Source organism: Propithecus coquereli, unplaced genomic scaffold (assembly GCF_000956105.1).
Source record: "Propithecus coquereli isolate 6110/MARCELLA unplaced genomic scaffold, Pcoq_1.0 Scaffold314, whole genome shotgun sequence".
NCBI classification, from domain to species: Eukaryota; Metazoa; Chordata; class Mammalia; order Primates; family Indriidae; genus Propithecus; species Propithecus coquereli.
In genome coordinates this window covers 1,689,392-1,708,634 of record NW_012148775.1, presented here as the reverse complement: position 1 = coordinate 1,708,634, position 19,243 = coordinate 1,689,392, and the positions used below count along the sequence as shown (strand labels likewise).

Genomic DNA, 19,243 nt, shown 5'->3' with positions numbered 1-19,243 from the left:
CCCAAATAGCTTCTCAAGGTACAATGTTAAACACAGGGTGATCACGTGGAGGGACCTGTGATGTCACACAGTCTCTCTGCCCTCCCCATCACATTTTGTCGACTTGTCCGTCTCCATGTAAACTCCATGAGAGCAGAGACCTTGTCCGCCTTGTTCATAGCTGTATCTTCAGCACATGGAACTTGGTTGGTGCATGTTGGGCTCTCGGTAAATATTCAGTGAATGAATAAATAAGTGAATGGGTGAAAGGATGAGTGAGATGTTGCTTAGACTGAATAACAATTCCAGTTCAACTCTCCTCCCTACTTTGGGAGTGTCAGAGAAAGATGTTGAAGCCCAGCCTCCATGAATGCTCTGAGAATCCAGGCATGACAGCAAAATCAAGTCCAGTTGTTCAGTTGTTAATTCAGCCTGGCCATCACTAAGGGAAATTAAAATGTCTACAGTTCTTATAACTTAGGAGAATGTGGGTGAGCATAAGAGCAAGATGAGAAAAGAGGCTAAAAATCGATGAGCCCGCACACATTTTGAGATGACAGGAAGACAAGCTTCCTCCTGCAACTAAGAGCAACAGAAAATATATAAGGACTCTGAAGACAGAGATTTTCTTGCACACCAGTGCCATATCCATCTATCCAACCATCCATCCATCCATCCATCCACCCAACTATCCATCCAAGGCAGTAGACATAATATTGTTGAGAAGTACACTCTGGCTCCGTTAGTGTAAAATAGGGTTAACATCGGTACCTACTTAACCAAGTTATCATGAGATTTAAATGATATTATGTAGGTAAATGGTAACTGTTGTCATTATCAAGGTCTAAATATACCTGAATTCTATGGCTCCAACTCTTTCCCAGCCAGACGTCAAACATTCAGCTCAATTTTATTATCCAGAATTTGAGGAAGATGAAGAGGGTGAAGGAATCTGGAATGAAGAACAGAGACTGGGAAGTTGGGGCTGGGGTGTGGAATTGGGGGGATGGCCACCTGAGAATATCTCCCTTTAAAATATCACCAGGAGTCAGTCTCCACATGACCCTACTGGATCATAAAATGTATCCATGGGCATAGTCGGGAAGCAGGGATACAGGTAGGATGCAGGAACACGGTGTAGTCTAGTCCTCCTCCATGGGGCAGCTGGTCCACCCAGGCCCAGACTACGCCAGTGTGGTGTAGGGCCGGATGGAGATGTTGATCCGGTTCTGCAGCCAGCTCAGGTAATCCTCTTGAGGCATACGGATGATGTGTTCTCGCACAAACTGTGGGGCAAGTACAGTGGCAATCTCAGAATTTGGTCTGACGGCTAGACTCCACCCTCTCTCCGTCCCCAGAGACTGGTGGCCCCAGGATACCTGCAACCATTAAGGCATTTATAATGTCTGGAGGTTGGGTTGGTCCTTCGGGGAAGAGGACCTGTCACTGGTTTCCTGGTTCAGCTGGCTCATTTTAAGCTCTTTTTTATCGCTGTTGACCCAAGGAAATTTGGGGAGGGCAGGAAAACCCAGCTGTTTGCATTTTTCTTTCTTTTCTACTCCTTAATATCTTTTCAAAAAGTCATTTGTCCTTAAACTCTTTTTGGTTCATAGATCCCTTCAGGAATGGACGACAGCTATGGGGGCTTGCTTTCCAGGAAAGGGTTTAAGACGCACAAAGTGTTTGGTTTCATATAGACTCTAGATTAAGAGACCCCTGCATCAGGGTTATCAGAAGTTCTGTGATGTTCTCATGGGGACGGGAGCATGCTAAGTGTTATCAGCCACAGCTGTGAACTCACCGCAAAGAAAAGAGGAGCCTCCATCACCCTCTTCTCTTACCTACTCAGGGATGGCCTCATCCATGCCCCCCATTAACAGGTAGGTGGAAATCGGATTCCATAACGGACAGAGATGTGGACAGTTGCCCCAGAGTTAATTTTGCCTTAGCCTGCCAGAGGGAGGCTCCTTCCTGAAGGAGCCTTACAGGGTGTGGGGAGTGGAGTCTGGGTATCCGAATTTGTCCACAGGGTCATCCCCTTACTCCACTCGTGACCTTGCCTCCATAGACACACACCTGGGTCATCCCGTGCAAGGGCCCACCGGGTAGGACAATGTCAAGAGCCCCCCCCGTAGCCTGTCAAGGCCTGAGAAATGGACCATTTGAATCACTTCTTTACTACTAAAATGCACATATGCCATCTGATGAAACTAAAGGAGTGACTGCATGAGCATCTGTGGACACCTCCTTGTGGAGTCCTTACTGCTGATGCCTTTTGATGCCCAGGGGAAGAGGGCACCAGGAACTTCTGGTGGTGGTGATGAGCTCCTGCTGAAAACTGTTCAGTGGCTCCTAAATATTTGTCCTGACCGTCAAAGGTCTACACAGACTTTGACCTCTCCCGTTCCCTTGGAGCCAGGCACCTCCTTGCTTGCATCCTTCCACACTCACTGACAGCCAGTGAATTCCTCCAACAAGCCAGGTTGGGTCCCACTTTGGGACTTTGGGAATGTGCCTTTGCACGTTCTCTGCCCTTTCTCTTCATGGCGCTGTCCCGTCATCGTTCAGGTCTCAGCTCAAATGTCACCTTTTGCAGTTGCTCTAGTCGAGGTATAATACGTCCCCTCTAATTTACTTTAAACCAGCTCTCCTCAAACTTTATTGTGCATACAAAACACCTGGGACCCCATTAAAATGTAAATTCGGAGTTGGTGGATATGGTTGGAAGCCAGAGATCCTGTATTTCTAGCAAACACCCAGGTGAGGTCCGTGCTGCTGTTCATCAACTGCGTTTTTAGTAGCAAGATTTAAAGTGTCCTTATTAAGATCACCCGTTTATTTATGTCTCCCCAAAGCCTCTCAGTTTCCGGGGAGCACCATTTACATAGAATATATGATGCCTTGGAGTTGAACAACACAGTGATGTGACAATTCCTTTCCTATGAGATTATGAGTGCCACGAAGGCAGGGGCCTTTGTGTCTTTTCATCACTGTGTCCCCAGCACTTAAAACAGTGCCTGGATGTTGAGAGAAGACTGAACGAGGGCACCCAAGGCATTGTGAGGGGCAAGGAGGCGGTGGTTACCTCGATGGCCGCAGCGACGTCAGGGGAACAGAGCTCCCAGACCCTCAGATCCTGTAGCACCTTCAGGAAGACGTGGGGTCGGATCCTTAGGTCCAGGTTTTCCCCAAACTTCTGCAGTTTCACCAGGATCTTTTTGGAGGGGCGGAAGCTCTTTAGATCCTCCGGCAGTTTGGACAGCAGATCAAAGTACCTTCAATCCCAAGAGGAGAGAGCCGGTTAGGAGGCTGTTGGGAAGGGGGTCTGGGCCCCTCTGGCTGCCCATCTCCACTTTCTCTTTCTGCCACTCATGTGATGTCTCCAGGGCAGCAGAATTCTTTATCTGGGGGCTTTCCTCTGTGGCCCACATGTCAGGCCAGTCTTTACTGTTAGGGGCAGGAAAAGAAGGAGCATGACTTTGCATTTCTTTAAAAAAAATAAGAGCACTCTTTCAAGGGATGCGTTTATGATTTTTCTATCAAGCAGACCATGTGAAAGGCTAAACGAAAGGAGAGGACTTTGGGGTTCTGAAGCTTCTTTTCTGAGAGTTAATCAGGCTGAAGGAGGGGGGCACACGGACACATCCATGGGATGACTTCTAGGATGCAGGAGGCTCTCACACACAAGATAGTGTGTGTGTGTGTGTGTGTGTGTGTGTGTGTGTGTGTGTGTGTGTGTGTTTTCCAGCTCCCTGATTAACGCGTAAGCTCAGGTCAAAGCTTTGTGTTTCAGTGTTATGACAGAGCACAAGGATAGTGGGGAATCCACCCTTGACATGGTGGGAACAGGTAGATTCTAACCTACCTTGGTCTAACCTAAGGGGATGGTTCAGATACGATTGGGACTTAAGGCAGGAGGTGGCATCTCTTAAAAAAAATTTCCCCCTGCTATATATGTGACTATTGTGGAAAATTTCGAAGAAGAAATTGGTCATCCATCACACATTTTGGGCTACTTATACTGCTTTATATTTTATGATATATATTTATTCATATCTCCTCGTTTAGAATGAAATCTCGAGAATAGCAACCCTGTCTGAGTAGTTGAGTATTCAGCGTGTTAGAACTCTACCCAACTCCTGGCAGGTGCTCGGTAACTATGATTTGAAAGACCTAATGACTGGAGGAAGGAGGAGCTACAACTCAGCATCATCCGTGTAGGCTGTGGTTGATTTGACTTGATTTTAATGCTACCTATGTTACCATGGAGGGCAATTACTTCCCCTATAATAATGCCAGAAACTCCACCATTAGAGATGTGGGCTGAGTCCCACTGAAGGAGGACCAGCATTAATTTCTGACAACTTCATGTCAGTTAGCTTGTAACTCCCTTTCTCCTTCTGCCCACTTCCTTCCCAAAGAGGGAGAGGGCTTGCAGAAGATGCTTTTCTGCCTTTCGTGAGGTCCCCTCTTGAGAGCCCCCTGTATCTTCAGGGCCAGATGTTGCCTGTGAGCAAGTGATGCTCTGAAAATGCGAGGTGGTGTGCAAGTTCCCATAACTTGGATGTGACCCCAGGGACCTGCTTCTAGGCTCCTGTTCCACATTATTGAAATCATGAAGGGATTCCAGGTACATTTCTAGACCCTCTCGTTGTACTCTTAGATCCGGATGTATTTATCCTGCCAGGATGGGGCTTGTGACATCGAAGTTCATCAGACTCCAATTGCATATTGCGAGTGAGTGTGGACGCTGAGGATGGACAGGCGTTTACATCCTAAATTCACCACTTACTGGTGGTGTGACTTTGGACAACTGAATTTACCTCTCTGAGTCTCAGTTTCCTTGTTTGTGAAATGGTGGTTAATTTATACCTTTCAGGATTTTTTTTTTTTTGGTAGGGATAGAATAGATAATTCAACAAAATTGCTTAGGCAGTGTGTGCCATTCAGTAGTCACTCAATTCATGTTTTTGTTTTTTTTTTTAATTTGGAAGGCAGCTTTTATTCTTTTTTAAAATTTAACTTACATTTATTTTTTCAATAATATTATAGGAGTACAAACACTTCAATCACATAAATTGCCTTTGCACCATTTGAACCAGATGCCCAAACAGGGACTTGAACCCTGGACCCTCAGATTAAAAGTCTGATGCTCTACCAACTGAGCTATTTGGGCTCTCTATGTTAGACTTTATTGTTACTTATTATCACCCCTGTGCTGGGACACAGTGTTCCTAGGATATGCCTGCCTGGTTTTGTATCCTTAAGGGATTAATTATTTGGGAAGAATGTAGTGATCACCCCCAAAGACTTCAGAATCTGTAGAAATGTCCATATTTGCCTCACCTGCCTCTCCCATAGGGGCTGGCAAGGCAGTCCTTACTTCCAAGTCTGAACCAAACAGAAGGTAAATACGGAGGACACAACGGGTTGGATTATCTGTGGTTCAGAAACTGGGGGGTTTTGGCCTAACTGTGCTCTGGATGTAGCATGTTTGGGGGGACTCTGTTGGTGGCCAATGTCAGTTTTGGGTGATGCCTCTCTCTCCCTTGAAGGACAAGGTATTCGATTGTGATCTTGTAACAACACCTCCTCTCCCCCCTTTCAGGGACCATCTTGTCGGGTTCTCAGGCTCCTTACCAGTGGTCTGCAATTTCTTCTGCATCTCTTTTTACTACAGATACTTGACGTCTCATTTTTGCTACATCCTTTCGAAAATTTGAAACAGGGACAAAAGAGCGGAACTTCTGGAGACCCCTTTCTTCTTGGCGCCTACGAGGTTGTACGAGAAAGGGGGAGAAGAATCAGATCCCTGCTCCTTTCATCATCACAGCTGCCCTTTGAGGTCTGACTTAAACACCTCTTCCTCCGGGAGGCTCTTGTTTATCCTCCTAGCTACTCTTTCGCTTAGGACCTGGCTTCTACCACAAGCAGATACAGCTCTCTCCAAGGTCCTGAAGCACTACTTCCTTGCTAACTAGTCACTTTTTATTAGCCTTCGTTCTCTTCCTACTTCTGATTGTATTTACACAGCTTCCCCATCTGTAAACTGGGGGATAATAATGGCTCCTACATCTCAGAGGTGAGGATTAAATTATATAATGTGTGTGAAGTGCCAAGCTTCGTACCAGACCTACAGTGGGTGTTTAACTCATATTGGTTCCTCTCTTCTCCTTATCAGTTTGTACATATCTCCTCTCTCCTCTCTCTCCAAGGAGACTTTGTGTTATGAATGTCACCGTATCACTCCCCCGTATACAACTTTCAGTGGCTTTCCACCTTACGCAGAATAAACTCCTCTGAGTAACTTGCTCTCCAAGCGCCTGGATTATTCAATTCGTACAACATTTCCCAGCTTCGTTTCCGTCCTTCCCATCCCTTCTCTCTTGGAATTTTGTGCTCTGGCTCATGATCAAAGTCTCCAAGATAAAGGTCAACATCCACAGCTCAGCCAGTAAGGCCTTTCATGATCTGGCCTCTGCCTAGCTCGTTGATCACCTTGCAGGCACCCTAAGTCCCAACCACACCTGACTACTGGCAGTTCCCTAGTTCACTGTGCCCCTTCTGGCCTCTGGGGCTTTGCTGTTGCTCTTCCCTCCTACTTTTCTGGCATAATCATTTGGGTTTGAATTCTACCTTTACTACTTAGCCCTTCGACAAGAGCCATTCACTTTTATAATCTGTAAAATGGGTCTAACAATAACACCTACCCCATAGGATTGTTATGAAGAGTAAATGATACATTAATGCAAAGCTCTTACACCCATGACTGGTGCATAGTAAGCACCCTGGAAATATCCATCTGTGTTTGCTAAACTGAAAATTTCTCCTCTCCAGGAAGACCTTTCTGAGGGCTGTCCCAGGCCAGGTGGGGCATCCCTTTCGTGTTCCCTTAGCCTCTGCTTTCTCACATGCTGATGCTCATCACCCTGTGTGGTAACTGCCTGTTTACTTGTCTGTGTCCCCCACTAGACTGGGAGCTCCCGAAGGGGCAGGGGCTAGTCTTCTCCAAACCCCTGGCCCAGAGCAGCCTGTCCATCAACGCTGTAAGGATGAAGATGCAAAGGCTCATGATGCAAACTTTGTTGCATGGATGAGTTCACTGGGGCAGAAGGTCACCGTAGTCAAGGCATAGGCTAGAAAGGGAGCAGTTATTGGGTTGCTTTACAAGAAAAAGACAGCTTCTGGTGGCCTTCTGGCACTCTTGAAACCAAGTTCCACGTTCTAATTGTGGCATTCATGGCTGTGCATGATGCAGGTCTTGCCTATCACTTGTCCCTTCTCTTCAAATTCTCCATGTCCCTTCTTGCCTTGGGACTTGCCATGTACGTTTCCTGCTGCCTGGAATGTCATTCCGCCTGCTCATCACAGGGCCAGCTCCTCATCCTTCAGGACTCATCCAAAAGTCACGTCCTCAGAGAGGTCTTTCCAGATTACACAACCTACATTAGGTCCCAATGGTTTCTCTCTCTCTCTCTCTCTCTCTCTCTCTCTCTGTCCCTACCACCCCCCTCCCTCATACCACCCTGTTCTCTTCCTGTATGGCAATGCCTATAATTTGTACCTATATATTTACAGGTGTACTTATTTTGTTTACTGAAGACTGTAATCCCCAAGAGGACAGCGAACAAGTCCTTCTTGTCCTTGCTATAGCCCCAGCACCTGGCACCTGGTGGGCACATAGTAGGCGCCAGGTAGATGCCCTTTGAGTGAATGGATTTACATGTGCCCTTACTTCATGAGGATTTCCAGCTTGTCCTGCAGGCAGAAGCCAGCCTCCTGGGCCACGCTGTAAAACTCAGCCCTCATGGTGTTACACAGTCCACTCTTGGAGAGGATGATGTCTCGATTATTGCGGCTGTAGACACAGAGAAGAAGGGCTTGTGGGGGCACAGGGGTAGAGCCCCAGTAACCTCATGGGTCCCACTCTGGCTTCTGGGGCCTCCGAGTGCTCTGCAGTGGGGATCCCTGTCCTCACCTGGGTCCTCCCTCAGCATCCTCCTGGAAGTAGGAAGGACAGATCTCTCCAACAGCATCAGGATGGAGGCTTGGGCCTTATTAAATGAGCCCACAGTGAGACAGCTGGTCACCTGAGCCCAGAAAATGTTAAGGACATGGAGATGGAACTTGGAGCTGGGAGATTCAGGCTCAAAATCCTGCTCTACCACGTTTTTAGCTGTGTGGCCTCAGGCAAGGCATTTCATTAGGGCAAGTTTCCACTTGCTCCTTTGTAAAATGGGATTGGTTTTGAGGAATGAGCAAGGTAATGAATACAGGATTCTCCTCATGGTGCCTGGCACAGAGGAGGAATTTCTGCCATTGTCTGCATTGTTGCCCAGCATCTTGGCTATAAGCCCACTGCCTGGGGGACCCCTTGTCCTTCGCACTGTCTATGGTCTCGGGCAATCTGGTACTCACTGGGTCATTTCCACACCCCTGGGGGGATAGAGGTTGTGGTCACCATAGTCCCTCTTGCCCGGCTCCTTCCACTGCCCACCCTCCTGGCTCACTTTTTTGACTTCTTCTGGACTGTCTGGGTGTGGCTTTCTCCACTTGTACTGCTGGATCTGTCACTGAAGCACACAGGGATGGTTTCAAGTTGCTCAGAGTCTGCCTTGCAAGAAAAAGGTGCCTCCAGGGCCCCCATGACACCTGCCAGCCTCCAGGATTCGGGGAAGGGAGGTGGTTCTAATCAAGGCACCGGTCATCGAATTTAGTGTCTGTTTTCCCACCTCTTGGTTTTTGTTCCTGTCATACCCCTTGCCTGGAGGGTCCCCCTAGTTTCTTTACTGCCTACTCACCTCCAACCCTTTTTTATGGTTTACAGCAAGTCCTGCATGCCCGGATTCTCCAATTCCACTTTGACCTGCCTCCGTGTATTGCTAGGATTATGGATTTTTCTGGGTCTCAGGTTCATTTGTATAAAACTGGTCCCCCTGTATGGAGGGTGAGTTCATTTTGGACCCTTCCACCCTCTTATCCACACTCAACAACAGTGCAGATTTAGTGAAGGGGTGGCTGAGTCCTCCTAGCCGCGTTGTCTTTGGTGTCCTCCACCTCAGACTGCCTCTTCATCCAAGGATTTCCTTCTCTAAGCTGGGCCCTTGAGCCGAACATCCCACTCTATTTTGGACGCAGACAGAGCTGGGTTCAGAGCCCAACCCGGCGGTACCACCTCCCAGTCTGTGGGCCTGCAACTCCCCCTCTGGGTTGTCAGTTTCCTCATCTGTGACCCGTCAACTCATCACACGATTTGAGCCTTTCTAGGTGTGGATGATTCAATCCCTTGTGTGGCTGCTCCCTCCTGTGACTCTGCCTGTGCAGGGTTCCCAGAGGGATGAGGGCCCCCGCTCCCCTCCCTGTGCCTTTCTCCCAGGCCCTCGTTCCGTGACCTGGGCCTTCAGCACCACTGGACAGCACCTTCTCTCTGCCCTGCCTCCCCTTGTGTCTTCCAAATGCTTGGAAAACTGACTTGACCATTCATCTGTGTGGCTCAGGGGGTAAGACTGTTTTCCTTATTCCTATGGTGTGTGGCTAACCCTTCCCTTCTGGCCCTGTGGCATTTGGGGCTTCCTTATGTTGGCAGGGCCGGCCATTTCCCAGGCCCTCCCTATAGAAAGGTCCTTGCCTTTGCTGCTTTCCCCTGAACCTGAAGCTCACAGGACTAGACCCTGAGGTCTCAAGCCTGGTAGGTGGTGGGGGAAACCCTTATCCCTCCTGGCTGGGATGCAGGGCCCCATTAATAATATGGCCTGTTTCTGGATTCCAGCCAGCTGCCCCAGCCCCCTTTGGGGGACCATGGTGGTCCTGACATTTTCCCTGTGGATGGCTCTCTCCTTTTCAAGAGCTTTGAGCTTGGGAGTAACTCAGGGAGGAGGTGGGAGGTAAGGGGAAGTGGTGTTATTAGTTGGTTGTAAACAGAAATAAATAACAACAATGACCCTTCTGCCCATCTCACGCTTCCCTACCTTGGCTCTCCTTGAGTTTCAGCCAAACTGGTCTAAGCTTCCTCCTGTCTTGGGCCCTTCACACATGCTATCCCCTCTGCTGGGAATTCCCACCTTTTCCACCTCATAAGCTAGTCAATTCTTTTTTGTTCTTCAGGTCTCAGCTTAAATGTCAAACTCACTGTTGGTGAGAACCCTGGTGCTAAAAGCTCACCCAACCCTCCCCACTTCTCCTTCAGAACACTCCACAATCCTGATTTTATGGCTAACTGTGGGATTATTTGAAAAATGCTTGACTGCCCCATTAGACTAGCGATTCTTAAGCATGGGTAGAATTCAAAGGGTCCATGAATGCAAATGGGAAAAACGTTTGCATCTTTGTTTTAACCAGCCTTTAACCAAAATGAAAATCACCGATATTTGCATATCACATTACTACTTTGGAAGATATTTTGAAAAATCATTTATATTCAACCCTGATCCAAAATTATAGTAGTTATTAGACCTGCTGTTAAATTTTGCTGTTATAATGCATTGCCAAAGAAGCTCATAGATTACTGTGTTCCAAATTTGATTGTAATATAGCAATCTGTGTTACTACAAATTTCTTAGTAATCTTTTGTAATTTACGGTATGCATTTAAAAACATTTTTCTAAAAGGAGTCCATAGGCTTTCTCAGATTGCCAGAAGGGTTCGTGGCACAGAAAAGGTTATACCCCTGGCCCAGACACTGAAATCCATGAGGACAGATTATGTTTGTTTTGTTTGCTGCTGAATCCCCCAAACATAGCACACAGAGGGGGAATCTAAGAATATTCTCTAAATGAATAAATGAATTGGAGGAAGACCTCCACCGCTCCCATTATACATTACCCAAGGAAAGGGGGAGGAATAGTCCTATACCACATCCTCCCTACCTCACCTCTTCACCACTAGAAGACTTTATCTTTATGGCATGTAACTGTTGGGCAGAAATGTGTGGATGCTCACTCCCGGCCCTGGGGTGAAGGGGCCTGTTTCCAGTGAGGTCATAAGAAGGAAAACGGCCCCCCTCCCTGCCCCACATTCCGTGGTCTGGCAAGCAGCATCTCTGCAGTGGCCCCTGTAACTGTGGGCTGTCTCCCGAGCCACCTGCTGCAGGCTTCAGGCTTCCTACCTTGATTCGTGGATGGTCTGCATGTCCTTGTAGGCAGAATTGCTCTTGTTTTGTTTGAGCACTGGCAAGATGCTGCAAAACAAGATGAGCTTTTAAACAAGGCACTGAATACATGATGCTCTCATAGCAGTAAATTTCTGTGGGGGGATGGAGGATTCTCTTTCTAGAGCAGGGATTTCAGACTCTACCGGGCAGGGCATATGAATCACCTGGAGAGTTTGCTAAGAATACAGCTTCCTGGGCCATGTTCCCAGAGACTTTTAATTCACTAGGTCTGCATTTAAAACCACACACACACACACACCCCTGGAATTTCCTAGCATACTGTGAAATAAATGCCCACTTGAAGTTCTTGTTAAAAAATACGTCTGCCTCTGGAGATACTGATTTAGTGGGTCTGGAATGAGATCTAGAAATTCGTATTTTTTATAAGTACCCTAAGCTGCATCTGATCTTTAGGGATCCTGCTAGAGGATTTTAAGAAAAGTCCATCTTTTCAGATGACTGGGTGGCAGTCTGACCTTGAGGCCAGGGGCTGGATGGGCTGGCTTGGAGGGGTTCCTAAAACCCCAGATTTCAATGTCAGCCTTGATGGAAGCAGATTTGGGATCTAAAGTGAGAAAGGAATCCAGATTTTAAAGTGAGGGAGCAAAAGAGGATCTGCAGCTTTTCCTAACTGTCTCTCGGCAGCTCCGCAGCGAAGCTTCAATATCTGCTGCCTTAGTGAGAGATTAGGGAGATTTTTCTCCCAGAGGACTTAATGAGAAAGGGAAATTTCAACAGGTTCTTGCTCTGTAACCATGGTTATTTTAACATGAAAGTGAATGCCAAGGCCATGATGGGTCTCGTGAGAACCAGGTTCTAGTGCAGTTCTGTCTTTGAAGACCTTGTGGAAGTCACTCCTTGCTGCTCTTTGCTGTCTACGAGGTGGGGTGATGGTCACGGTGAACGTACCTGTCTCAGCAAGGTGCTGCGAAGATTCCATGGGGTGCTATGTGTGAAATAAAAGGAACGACCCTCCTGCCCACCACCCTCATGCCATTTACTGTCTGCTTACCGTATGCCAGGCACATGCTAATATGTTAAATAAATGCATTATCTAGCTAAACGCTTAAGGTGACTCATTGAAGTAGATGTTATTTCCATAACATGAGTAATACTTTATGAGGATAGCGTCATTTAATTTTCACTGCAACCCTTTGGGACAGGTTGATAATGAACCTTATTTTCCAGAATTGGAATCAGACTCAGAGAGGTGAAGCAACTTGCCCAACATCACACAGCAATTAACCAGGGGAATGGAGATTGATCCTAGCCTGTTTGGTTCCAAAGCCAGTGCTTTGATGCTACATGATCTCATTTTACAGACAAGAAAATAGGTTTAGAGAAAGGCTAAGTGACTTGTGCAACAGCACTAGGTTTTGGACTCAGGCCAGTCTGAACTCCAAAGCCAGTGCTTATGCTGTGAGTTCTTACAGAGGAAGGAGCCTCATCGAGCTGATGTGTCATCATTGTCTGTCTCTCATGCTTACAAATCTGGCACAGTAGCAGGGGCCTTAGGGCCCAACATTGTCCCCGAGTGCCTCCATGTGCCACCTTCTGGAGCCGCCCCTATGAGAGTTGAGGTGGCAGCAGACAAATTCATCATCCACAAGCAGAGGCGACGTGTGACGCCTGTGGAACTGTAATTACGGCAATAACAGTAACTAATAAGTTATAGTCGGCAGCCCAGTAGGCTAAAGGCAATGATGAACTTCTTCTAGTGCCTCATTTATTTCCAGCCAGTAATTTGCTTACTCAGAGGGACCTACGCTTGGGAAGGGAACTCTGGCTCTAGGCCGCCTGCTCTCTGGGGCTTTCAGAGGTCAGAGGTCTGGTGGATGAGGCTTTCCGCCAGGAGGAGGGCAGCTCAGGTTCAAGTATGACACCACCTCCTTAGGAGCCAATCCCATTGATTTTCGGCTTGAAACTTCAAAGGATTCCTGTTGCCCTTAGGATAACAGCGAGAATCCTTGAGCTTCATCCCACTTTGGCTACATTTCAGTTCCTGGGAGGTGTCAGGGTCCCTTTGACCACCTTTGCGCATGTGCTGCCTGTAACACTCTCCCCATCGCCTCCCGCCTTCCCGCCCTCCTTCCCCTAAACTTTGTTAGGCTGCCTCATTTGCATGCCTTATCCAAATCTCAGCTTAAAGTTTCTTCCTTGGAGGAAACTTCTCTGATCCTCAGTCCCATCCCAGACTAAGACGAATACCCTTTATTATTTGTTCTCATAGTTCTCAGTTTCTTTTCATGACATTTCTCACTTCTCCCCATACAAATTCATAATTATTCACTAAAAGAATGAATGAATAACTGTAGGGCTCCTGAGAGGCAATGTGGCACAGTGGTGGAGAGAATGGTTTTTGGAATTGGAAAGATCTGGATTCGAGTAGTGGCCTTACCGTCCACTAGCTGAGTGACCTTGAACAAGTCACATGGCCTCTTGAGCCTCATTTTGTTATTTGTAAAATAAAGATGTCAGGATCTACCTCTTGGGGTTATTGTAAGAACTCAGGCAGGTGACATACATGAACAAAGTACATGGCTCAGTGCTTGTCACAAAGGAAATGCTCAATAATTGGCTACTGCTATTGTTAATATTATCACAATTATTCTGATATCCATTATTTGCCACAGGAGTAAAGAAAACGTACCTGGGTGCTTTTTTTTGCATTCCAGTTTCTAGCATGATTGTCCTCCGGGCATCTTCCCAAACGAGCTCCCGGAACTTCTGCAGATCTGATGGGAATATGAGAGGTCACCCTTGACCAGAGGGCACACTTGAGACAGGGTTGTGCAGGGCAAGGCCCAGCCTCCAAGCTGGGATCACCTCTGCCTCTGAGTGTGGGGGATCTGGAGAGGCAGCTCATAGTGTGTAGCAGGCTGTAAATCTGACGATGCTACTTCTCTGCTTAAAACCCCATCCATGACTCTCATTTTTCTTTCGATGACATCTAAATTCCTCCACATGGCCTAGGAGGCCTTCCAGGATCTGGCTGCCCTTTTTATCTATTGTTTCATCTCCCTTCCCTTCCCCCACCTTAAACTGTACCGCAGCCGGAGAGAACTGTTACCACTTCCTAGAAGAAATGATTTTGTTCAGGAAATCCTCTCTGATCTCCATAGGCTGGAATTTCCAAACAGGCAATTTGATTTGATTTGATGTGGATGCCAACTTTTTAAAACTGGAAAGTTTCACATAAGAATCCAGACCTCCAGCTTGCCTAGAAAGGAGTTTGAGATGAGACTGTGTTGCCCTTATTCATGGGGCATTTGGATGCACCTTTAGACAGACATGTGCTCTCTAGCTCCCCCTACCTCCCACCACCCCTCATTGCACCAGCTAACTTTTATTTTCATATTTAATATTGTTGATTTTTATATAGTGTAGACATATTTCTTCATACCTGAGTTATGGATTGAATTGTGCCCCCTCCAAAAGATACGTTGAAGTTGCAATCCTCAGTACCTCAATATGTGACCTTATTTGGAAATAGGGTTGCTACAGATGTAATTACAGTCATGCATTCCTTAACGATGGGGATAAGTTACGTGAAATGTATGACTAGGTGATTCTGTTGTTGTGAGAACATCCTAGAGGTAGTTACACAAACCTAGAGGGTACGGCCTCCTACACATCTAAGCTGTATGGTACAGCTTATTATTCCTAGGCTACCAGCCAGCGTGTTACTGTACTTAATACTGTAGTACTAGAAACATAATGGTGAGTATTTGTGTACCCAAACATATTGAAACATAGAAAAGGTACAGTGAAAACATAATGCAAGAGATAAAAATGGCACACCTGTATAGGGCACTTACCATGAATGGAGCTTGCAGGACCGGAAGTTGCTCTGGGTGAGTCAGTGAGTGAGTGGTGAGTGAGTGTGAAGGCCTAGGGCATTACTGTACATTGCTGTAGACTTTATTACACTGTACAGTTAGGCTACACTACATTTATAGAACATTTATTCCTTTAATAAAATTAGCTTTATCTTACTGTAACTTTTTTCTCTATAAACTTTTGAATTTTTAACTTTTTAATTCTTTTGTGATAATGCTTAGCTTAGAACACAAGTACATTGTACAACTGTACAAACATATTTTCTTTATATCTTTATCCTGTATGATTTTTCTATTTAATTTTTTTTTTTTTTTTACTTTTTAAGCTTTTTTTAAAAACTAAGTCACAAACACACACATTAGCTTAGGCCTACACAGAGACAGGATCATCAATATCTCTGTCTTTTACCTCCACAACTTGCCCCCCTGGAGGATCTTCAGGGGCAACAACAAGCATAAAGCTGTCACCTTCTATGGTAACAATGCCTTCCTCTGCAATATGTCTTGAAGGACCTTCCTGATGCTGTTTTACAGTTAATTGTATTTTTTATATAAGTGGAAGGAGTACACTTTAAAATAATGATAAAAGATATAGTGTAGCAAATACATAAACCAGTAATATAGTCGTTTATTATCATTATCAAGTACAGTATTATGTACTGTATGTAATGGTATGCGCTACACTTTTATATGACTGACAATTCAGTAGGTTGTTTACACCAGCTTCACCACAAACATGTGAGTAATGAATTGCACAGTGTTACAATGGCTACAACATCATTAAGTGATAGGAATTTTTCAGCTTCATTGTAATCTTAAAGGACCATTGTGGTATCTGTGGTTCATTGTTACGGCACATGACTGAGTTCACACTGGAGTAGGGTGGGCCCTCGATGCAATATGACTGGTGACCTTATAAGAGGAGAGAGACACACAAGGAGAAGATGGCCATGTGGTGATAGAGGCAGAGATTGGAGTGATGCATCCACAAGCCAAGAAATGCCGAGGATTGCTAGCAACCACCAGAAAAGGCAAGGAAAGATTCTCCCCTGTGGATTTCAGAAGAAGCACAGCCCTACCGACGCGTTGATTTTGGATGTCTAGCATCCAGAACTGTGAGACAATACATTTCTGTTGTTTTAGCCACTCCGTTATGGCAGCCCTAGGAAACCAATACACTGACACTCTCAAAAGTTGGAAAATGAAACACAGATGGTGTAAGCTATGTGTGTCAAGAAAAGTGGAAGAGCGGTCGTGAATGTTCCTGTTTTATGTGGATAAAGATTTGCAAAGCCCTGCCCACCTCACTCCTGTAGAATCTGTTTGATACAACACCATGGGTTTTGGAACGTCCTTTCCCTGGAGCATGTAGCTGTCCATGGTGCTGAAACATCACAGCGTGAAGTTGTTAGTTGGTGACTGTGACTCCTCTGGAATTTCTTCTCAGATTTATGAACAAGAAGAGAGAAGAAGGGGCTTGGAGTAAGAAGAGGAGGAAATACACAGAGAGCCATTGGAGGGTCAGAGACATTCCAAGAAATAATAAAGGGGAGACTTTCCGATGGCTTTCACATAATTTCAGGACCCAAGAAGAGAACTATAGTGGGTGATTACTGGAACTTGAGCAACTGAAGGGAGAGCTTTAAAAATGCATCCTTAGCAGCACAATCTGTTTGCATCCCCAAATGAACAAACATGCTATATGGCTGCCTCCATTGAGTAAAACTAATTTTTGATTTTTATTTTCTATGTCGATGGAAAATATTGGTGGTGTTTGCACTGTCTCAGAACAGATGGTAGAGTGGCTGATGTTGGTTTCATGTACTTTTGACAGATTATCACATATTCTTCCTTCCTCTGAGATTCTGGAAGCATGTTCTCTTCCCTTCCTCATCCACCACACCTGGAAAGGTGCCTACCTGGGGACTCCTGCAGCACACTCTCCTCCTGACTTCCATCACAGCACTGATTTCATGGGATGGCAACTGCCTGTTCCCTTGTGGGTCTTCCTCTCTTGACCTTGAGTTCCTTGAGGTCAGGAGCCACATCTTATCTTTCTATTAATAGCACCTGGCACCATGCTTAGCACATGGAGTCTCAGTCAATAGTTGCTGAATGAATAAGTGAACAACCAAGGAGAGAAATGAAGGAAGGATTTGGGAGACTATGAACTAGGTTTGGGTACCAATGAAGGGTGACAATGCCAGTGCAGACACTTCACCCCTACAGGTGCCTGTAGTCGGCTTGAGCTCATCTCAAAAGCTACATCTGGAAGGCAGGCCAGAATCCCTGTGCTGCCCAAGACCAATTGTGTCCAGCCTTGTTTATGAATGCAATCACTAGGTGCTGGGGAAAGAGTGCCTTTCCTTAATGACTTTGGAGCAATCTAGGCTGTGATAAATGTCAACATTAAGCCAGTTTCCACTCCACTTCCTTATTCTCAAGTAGTTTATCTTGCTAGCAATTTGCGTACATGATTCCATTTGACCTGAACCTGACCTTCATTTTTGTCTTGTCATGTCCACCTGCCCATACAAGCCACACATCCCAGAATCCTTGGGGTGTGTCCAAAAGCCTATTACTGAGGGAGCTGTGATTGGTTCTTCTACTTTCTTCCCTTCTGGAACCAAGCAGCAACCTCTGACTGCTCCCCTACCCCTGCTCCCACCCAAAAGCAAATCAGCCTGGGGTGGGTAGATACCAGCAAATGACCCCAGTGACCTGGTGCATTAGGCAGCCCTCTTAAAGAATCATATATAACTCTCCATCCTCACTTAATGCACCACATTTTTTTTCTGCTTGCCAAATGCCTCTGGGAAGGAATGTGCCCACCAATATGAAGGTCCATCCATCATGTAACTGAGGTTGGGTATGTGTGAAATAGAACAAAGCCTTGGGACTTCTCAAGATTACCTGAACAAAAAGACTTGTTTGGAAAGGGTACAGATGCTACTGTCTGAGCAACACAGTCCTGTGACGTATGTCCACATGCAGAGCAACCTGCCCATTTCTCAGTTCCCAGGCTGTGGGGATATCATTATCCCTGGCTCAGAGACAGTGGCATCCTGTGTTCTCAAATGCCAAATCACATCCCCAGAGAAAAAATTCTGTCTTCCTTTCTTCATCTTTCATCCCCAGGCTGTCTAAGAATCTCATCCTTGAATGACTAAGCTCATTTCTTCTTCTTTTGGGGGAAAAATAGAGGAGGTCTTTTTGTTGTATGGGGTTGGTTTGAGGGGGAACATTAGATGACCCATATTTTGAGTTGCTATTTCAGTGAGTCTCTCTTAATAGTTTTAAGACTTAGAACTTCAAGGCCAGCAGAAGGAATAGCCTGGGCTTTGGTTTCTTGGGAATATTCCCGCCATTGATTTGGGGAGGGGATCATTCCATGGAAAGGCCACCAGTGTTTGCATCCACAAAGACTCCATTATGCAGCCAGCCCTGGAAATTAGACCTTGGTCAAATGGCAAGTCTCTCAGAATAGGATTCATGAATTCAGAATCAATTTGAGGCGGTTTTAGAAGGCGATGAGAGGCCTGGGGAATTAATCTACTTTTGTCAAGGCTGTGACAACTGGGATGGAGGTTAAGGTATAAACGGAGGAAAAGGGTGGCGAGGCTGAAGGGAGAACTTTCCCTCCCAGGGGTACGTCTCCAGTGGAAATGCCATTTTGTGTACCTACTGTGTGCCAGGCTGACGGTACATAAGACTTTATTGTTCCACCCTTGCAGGGAGCTCATGTTCCTTTTTCCCTTCTTCCTTAGTAATAGAACTACAATTCTTTCTGTGTGTGTGAGGGGAAACATTTACTAGCTCATGTGATCCTGTGACTAAGTTCCAGGCAATGAGATTTTAGTAGAATAGTACGGCACTTCTGAGAAGGCTGCTTAAACCTTAGCTGGAAATTGGCACTGGCACTTCTGTACTCTGTCTACTTCCTTTTTCTCCCAGCCTACAATGTGGGTGTGATGGCTGGAATTCCAGCAGCCATTTTGGATCATGAAGTGATGCTGAAGGTGGCAGAGAAGAAAGAGAAGGAAGCAGAATCCCTGATGATCTTTTGGAGCCACCTCATCAGCTCTCAACTTGTCTTCTTTCGTCTGCACAAAAAATAAACTTTTATCTTTTTAAAGTCACTATTTTTTAGGTCTCTGTACTCAGCCAAAAGAAGTTCCTGTTGAATACAGTGAAATGCTGTTGCAAATTAAAATTAAGAACTCTATAAAAGCAAATACAATGTACTAAGATACTTGAGAGGAGGGAACCTGGGGGA

At 45.9% G+C, this 19,243-nt stretch overlaps 1 protein-coding gene and 1 non-coding gene across 2 annotated transcripts in view; both read right to left on the bottom strand.

Annotated features, from left to right (window-relative positions):
- Positions 1–1,025: 1,025 nt before the first annotated feature.
- The window catches only part of CCDC60 (coiled-coil domain containing 60), a 169,287-nt gene continuing 151,069 nt past the window's right edge, over positions 1,026–19,243 (bottom strand). Inside the window, exons 8-14 of the mRNA XM_012650156.1 lie at positions 13,779–13,863; positions 11,084–11,155; positions 8,490–8,552; positions 7,715–7,837; positions 5,620–5,751; positions 3,065–3,254; positions 1,026–1,265 (exon numbers count right to left, since the gene is read on the bottom strand). Coding sequence (XP_012505610.1) covers positions 1,164–1,265; positions 3,065–3,254; positions 5,620–5,751; positions 7,715–7,837; positions 8,490–8,552; positions 11,084–11,155; positions 13,779–13,863 — 767 coding nt within the window. The 3' untranslated portion in view covers positions 1,026–1,163. The remainder of the gene's footprint in view (positions 1,266–3,064; positions 3,255–5,619; positions 5,752–7,714; positions 7,838–8,489; positions 8,553–11,083; positions 11,156–13,778; positions 13,864–19,243) is intronic.
- Positions 5,083–5,155, bottom strand: TRNAK-UUU. The gene has a single exon. It is a non-coding gene; the product is annotated as a tRNA-Lys (tRNA).